This window comes from Echiichthys vipera (assembly GCF_963691815.1).
Source record: "Echiichthys vipera genome assembly, chromosome: 4".
NCBI lineage: Eukaryota > Metazoa > Chordata > Actinopteri > Perciformes > Trachinidae > Echiichthys > Echiichthys vipera.
This window is the reverse complement of record NC_139829.1, coordinates 14,965,004-14,971,891: the sequence shown is the minus strand read 5'-3', so window position 1 is coordinate 14,971,891 and position 6,888 is coordinate 14,965,004. Positions and strand designations below refer to the sequence as shown.

The 6,888-nt window shown below is 41.4% G+C and overlaps 1 protein-coding gene across 1 annotated transcript; it reads right to left on the bottom strand.

Annotated features, from left to right (window-relative positions):
* Positions 1–756: 756 nt before the first annotated feature.
* Positions 757–5,554, bottom strand: prr16 (proline rich 16; the record flags this gene model as incomplete). The annotated part of the gene is made up of 2 exons (XM_083912734.1): positions 757–1,629; positions 5,417–5,554. 2 exons carry the CDS (start codon positions 5,552–5,554, stop codon positions 757–759), a joined length of 1,011 nt encoding a protein of 336 aa, XP_083768860.1.
* Between the last annotated feature and the right edge of the window lie 1,334 nt (positions 5,555–6,888).

Genomic DNA, 6,888 nt, shown 5'->3' with positions numbered 1-6,888 from the left:
TGGAGGTATAATGTAGATGCAGCTACCTGTCTGCAACGACTTTAATAAAGGTGCATCCTAACATAACAGCCTTTATTTATGTATGTATAGCCTATTTGTGTGTGTTATAGAGAGTTATGTAGGTGTCAGTGTATGGGAAGATCTTTAGGGCTTTGGATGAAATGTGAGAAAGCAGGTTTTCTTGTTTCATCGAGAAGGACATGAATAAATAAGAGCCCCTCTCTGAAAGAACTTCCTGAGTTTCAGACTCGCTAGTACCAAGAGCTTCCAGAAAGACACAAATACAATTGAATTGTATGTGATGTCAGCAGTCATTTGTCAACTGTTTAAAGTCACTGTACATTTTTCAGTCAATGCTTGCTTGAATCATCACGCTCTGCACACATATGCCTAAGCAAGCACCCGCAAGAAAACATCGCAGACATGAATATACAGGAGAAAAACAAATAAACTTGCATGGAGACAGACTCACAGACATGCTTCAGAGCACACATGCAATTGTTCTTTTTCTTTTCCCCTCTCTCTTCTCCACAAACACACTAATACATGCACAAACACTCACCACTTCTTCTCGACATCTCAACGCCCCCAGCGATGCCTTTCTCTGTGTTCTACTCACTTTATCCATGCTTTTTTCCAACTCTTCCTTTCTCTGTTTGGATAATCCAAAGTTCAACTGGCGTAGAAAGTGCTCATAAAGTAGGAAACACTATGAATGATTCAAGAATGTTTAAGTTAGAACAAGGGGTTTCGGCATCAAACCGTGGTCGTGGTTGATTTGCGTAGGATTGTTTTTTGGGGTTTGAGGGAAGGCGGGTGAGGAGGCACACAAGGTGGAGTTGTGTTTGCTGTTGGCGGGAAACTATGGCTGACCGAGAGGCCGCCATTTTCCAACATTAGTTCATGAGGATGAGTATGAGGAGGAGGAGGGGAGGAGGAGGAAGAGCAGCAATGCACTGGGCTGAGCCTCAGGTCGTTAAACTCTGCCTGTAAGTGTAGTTCTGTGTCGTCTACATCATATTGGAGGTCACAGTCTGGGCAGTAGCCGTGGTACTGAACCTTTTCACTGAATCGGACACGCTCCCTCTCACGAGACTCCCTACCAGTGGCCTTGGGACATTTGTTCTTTTCATGGCGGAGAAGAGGCATTGGCCTGGGTAATGTAGGGACAAGACCCGACTCAGGGATTCCGCTATCATTAGAAATGAAACACGGCGTTGAGGCGAATAAATCCCTGTTTGTTTTCAATGGAAAAACCGTGCCATTCCTCATTAGAGACCCGGTAGTCTTGGATACATTCCCTGATAACACTAATGTTGGATGAGGCAGATTCTTAATGTTGTGGTACTCGGCTCTCAGCGGGGTAAGTCTGGGTGGCGGTAGGGGAGGGTGGGGTCTCTTGAGCACAGTCAAGACTGCAAGAGGGTTGACCGCGACCGGGTCGATGAGGGCAGGTGGTTTGAAGATGCAGTCATCAGGAAAGAGCTTCATCTTCTCCAGACTGGAAGCAGTGGTAGTGGTGGTTGTAGAACTAGAGCTGGAGTTGAGCGTGTCCGTCTTAGAGCTGTCTGTCAGTCCGTCCTCCTCCAGTTGCAGGTCACAAGTCAGGGTGTCGATGTCATGAACAACCTGGTGACAAGAAGACGAAGTGTCACTGAGGTCAGGGATAATAAAAAAAAAGCTGATGTCTTTAAATTGTCAAGTTATTAATGAATGAATTGGAAACCTCCCTGTTTTGAATTTAAAGAAGATACACTTTGATTTAAGAGTGATTAATGAGATTTAAGAACGATTTAGATATCTCTATGACAACTACACCAGGGAGAAAAGTCATATCACTACAATTTATGAGAGCAGCCATGGGCCTGCCAGACTCTGACTTAAGTGATATACTACAACAATCCCATGCACCATCAGAACTGAGAAAAGTGATAATGCTATATATCCTGTAAGCCAAGACATGAGAAAACTATAATTTCTAATACAAAACTAATGTTAGGAATGTAGCAAACAAGGGCAGAGGAACCAGACAAACACAAACACATAAATAGAAAAGAACACACAAATGGAAAATCAATAGACTTTCAGTCCCCTATTGGGAAAAAAGTCAGAGATTGATAAGAATCTTGACATTACTGCAAAAGACAAGCACAAGTCACAACATACTGAATCAAATACTCTGAGAGTGTAGATCCATTTCTACAAACAAAACAGGTATTATATTTCAACAACAGCACAGTAAACAATTCATTGTGGCATGGATTAATTCCAAGAAAGCAACTTTGGTATGACCGATAGAATAAGATAAATAAATAGATATTTTGCAAAGAGCAGAAGATATGCAAAGTCGCCAGAAATCCAAGCAACGCAATATGAAAGGGCACACACTCTCGATCGGTTGACGCACAATAATGTACACAGTGTGCCAAGGTGGAAAAGGAGATATAAGAAATGCACTGTGGCATAGCCCAGTGAATATTTTTGGGGATGTGAATGGGTCCAAACAGAGAACTATTTGAATATCTGAATAACTTTGCAATTTTGAACTGTACACAGCAGACCATGACTGTAAAAGATGGACATTAAACAAAATTACAATAAATAGAAAATGGCAGGAATGCTGTGCTCAGGGCAGTATAAATGAATATAAGATTTCTCAGGACCCTGTGTATACAGTAGATATTTAGATCCAAAGGTACTCCCTCTGAGCTCAAAGAGCAAATTTGTTTTCACAGCTCTCATTGGGAAATATTAAAAAACTGTTGGAGCAGAAATTTGGTTGGTTGGTCCTCTAAAGGCAACAAGCAATACTGGAAATAGCTGTGATGATGCAGCAGCACAAATAGAGATAAAACATGATACACTCACAGCCGATACTGTACTGGACAGACATGCACACAATCTTACTGTATATACAAAACATTCTGGACAAAACATCTTTCAGGGAATGATGGATTGAAATTGATGCAATGTTGATCAAAACTATGCACCAATCTAAGACAAATAACTGATTACACAACTAAAAAGTGACCATACACCTCTGGTTATTATTCCCTGTCCTACAACTGAACACCCTTTGTTGACTTAAAGCAAATGTTTGCAGTGGGCACACAGTGGGCACAATATTGTTACAATCCCATAGGCTATATTTATAAATTCAGTGTTGAGGCAATGTCAGTAAGGACTGAAATTGCATGTACATATAGTACTTATTGCCCAAGGAGCCATTATATTGGATAATATTTTTAAGAAGGCGGTTTAACAAACAGAATCGACATGACGTTAAACTCTACTGAGAACTAATAACTGATATTCAATAATAAAATGTCCATGTTCTTCATCTATTTTGAGAAGTCTATTCAAAACATTCACTTTGGAGAAGAGTTTCTTCCTGGTTCTCTTCCCTTGGTGGAGTTATTACTGCTTCGATGCTCAGAACTGAAGTGCGGTGTTGGACATTTTATTACTGGCTGACTCACTATTGAGAATCCAGCACTCAGTGAGTCCACAGAAAGTCTAATATAAGTTGAGCTGAGCACATCTAAGTTCATTGCATCATAGCTGAAACACAACTGAAATAACCCTTGAGAGAAAAAAACTTACTGCATTTTTCTTTAGAACATTCATGAAATAATTATGACAATTACAATGTGCTTATTTTAATTTTCTGAATTAGTAATGTTCATCTCAGGGTACCCAGTACATTAGCTTACTAGAAAACACAAGTGCTATCATCTAAGGGTTTGAAAAGCATGTCCAAACAGTGGAGTTTGAGAGAAAAATTAAGAGAGAGTGGAATAAAAAGCAAGAATGAGTGACTGAGAGGGAGAGATAAAGAGAAAGATAGACGTCGCGGGCAGAGAGGGTAATGGAGCTAAACTCTCCATGCAGTCTTTAAATGGGTAATTTGTTGGGACACACACAAGAGGTAATACTGCTATCCCAGTGTGCAGCCCCTGCTGTAGGCCAGGCAGCTTATGTGGCTATGCCAAGCATCTGGGCAGGGTCCCTCCTCAGAGCCAGGCTCAGCTCCAGCCCTGCCTGTGAGTTATAACAGATAACGGCATTTCAAATGGATTATATATACCAAACACTGGCTTTGATAGTAACAGACCCTGGAGGTATGTGTTTAGTGTGTGCGGTGTCAGAATAACTGATCCTCTTCACACTTTTCTGCAAGCAAAAAGCGAAAAGAAAGAAGGGCACATCACACACAAAATACAGACAGATTACAATGCCTTCTTCTTCTCATTCATCTCTGGTGCCTGCTGTGAGACCCTGTAAACTGCTGAAAAACACAAAATAAGTCTTATTCAGCTCAAGTTGCAGTAAGGAGAGCAGAGAGGCAGAAGGAGACAGATGCTGTGTCGACTTCCCATCCATAATGTAGGAACCAGAAGCTGTACGAATAGGGTTTTATGAGAATGACAGCCTGTCATGTTAGGGCGAGAGGTTCAGCATAGCAAGCCGGATGCCTGGTGTGGGGCCGGTAGAGGAATGTAAACACGAGAGCAGGTAAGACTGCGGGTCGTTACAACTGGTAGTAGCATGGGATTCTGTGATTGGCAGTAGAGGAAACTGATTTAAAGAGAGCACTTACTAACACAAGAATGAAATGAATCACATATCACATATTCTCTGAATCCTTTAGAGACACCTCTTTCCCTGCATATCTGATATTTGAATGGACAATCGGACAGCTCTAAGAGTTCTGATCTTTGACCAGGATTATGTAGAGCGCAGGAGAGAGAGAGTAAGAGAGAGAGAGATAGAGAGAGAGAGAGAGAGAGAGAGAGAGAGGGAAAGAGAGGGGAAGGATGCAGATGAGTAGCTGCGATAAATACAGACATGTGATGAAAGATAGCAAAAGACAAAGATGAAGATAAAGAAATAGAAAGCCACCATGCACAAGCGATTAAGAAGAGATGAAAAGTGAAAAGATAAGACAACTGCTCTATTATTTTGGGAGGAGATAATTTGCTCCAAACAACAGTCAGCATTAAGATGATGAAATGCAATGCAAAAGCGCCTTCCTGGTAGAACCAACGTGTCCATTAAATATTAAAGACATTTCGCTCACTTTCATTACAGCACTGTGAGTGAGTCAGGGCGAAGAAGAAGATGTCCTGTCATTTCACACCCCTGTGCCAAATGACTCTCATGTTGGAGATAATAGATTACACAGATTAGTGGGCAGGGGGGAGGAGTGTGCCTGTATGTTTAAGAGTGTGTGTGTGTGTGTGTGGTGTGTGCACAGCCTTCTCCAGGCCCCAGAGGAGTAGACGCTGTCCCCCCCATGTCCTCCCAGACAGACAGGGATGCTTAGAAAGAGCATCCTTAGATCAGAGCCTGTAGCAATGACACAAATCACATGATGGGCTGCATGTAATAAATGTGTTGTTCCTTTTTGATTTACCTCTTTGAGCTCTTTGGCTACATCCTTGAGGTCTCCCAGGATGGTTTCCAAATTCTCCACGATTGTCTTGATCTCCTTTTTCACTTTCACTTTGGAGACTTGTACTCCTTCAGCCTCTGCGTTAGGTGACCCTGACATTCTTCAGTTAAATGTCACAATCTACTTCGTGAAGGATCTAAAGTCAAATCCTTTGGTCGCCACGCTGCCACTTTGCCGAAGCATTTTGTATGTAGTCCTCCGCTGCTTTCCTTCACTTTTGCTCCTACATGACGGCCAGGACGGAGCCAAGTGGCGTCGGGCAGCGTTCGGTGTATCCACCACTACTAGGCATGCGCAATAGAGCGTAACACAAAAAAATAACGCTTATGTCAAAATATTGTATCATACTGTCTGCGAAAACGGCGCCTGTGTCCACAGGTTTCTGCACCTCACACATTCATGCATGTCCAACAACAGAAGAAGACGTGCCGTGAATATCCTTCACGTCGAGAGAGCGCTAAATTCAACATTTTTGTAAGAAAAAAAAAAGGTCCAGCACAAATGCGTTGAATTATTTTTTTTCTTTTTGGCTGAAGTAAATAAAGAGAGGGACACCGAGAAGAAGAAGAAGAAGAAGCCGGTCGTTATGGTAATGGTCCATAATCCCCAGGCATCGACAGAATGGTAATGCACTCCTCCTTTCCCCAAAAATATAAGCATCTGGTGATGAGACACTCAGGAAAGACACCAGGTAACGACACCCCAGAGGCACTTTCCTCCGAAAAACACCCCGTCAGCTTCATCCTGCTGGCTCCATCGCAGCCTCCTTGGAGAGACTGAGCAACCAACGTCCGGGCGCAAGAGGATGCCCTCCCTCTCTCTCTCTCTCTCTCTCTCTCTCTCTCTCTCTCTCTCTCTCTCTCTCTCTCTCTCTCTCTCTCTCTCTCTCTCTCTCTCTCTCTCTCTCTCTCTCTCTATCTCTCTCTCTCTCTCTCTCTCTCTCTATCTCTCTCTCTCCACTGTATACTATGAACTTTTGCACATCCTACAGCTATTTCCTTTTAATATGTTTATTGTAATAATAATAATAATAATAATAATAATAATAATAAAATAATAATATAGTAAGCTTAATTTATATAAACCCCTTTCTTGTAACACTGCTACAAAGAAAATAAAACCAGACAAGGCAGAAGAAAAATGAGAATAAGAAGAAAGCACAGCTGGAATAAAAACAATAAAGTTAATAGGAACAAATACATGGAAATTAAAAAGGTATGAATAAACACATATCAAACATTTGAAAATGCTTTCAAAAAGATAAAAGGCAAGAAAAGTGCAGGTAAACAACAACAACAACAACAACAACAACAACTACCATTTACAACATTAAATAAAATACAGAATGTGTTAATGGTGAGCTCAAACAACATATAACAATAATAATAATATAGGCATTCACAAAGTGAATTAATACGATTAAGAAATAAACC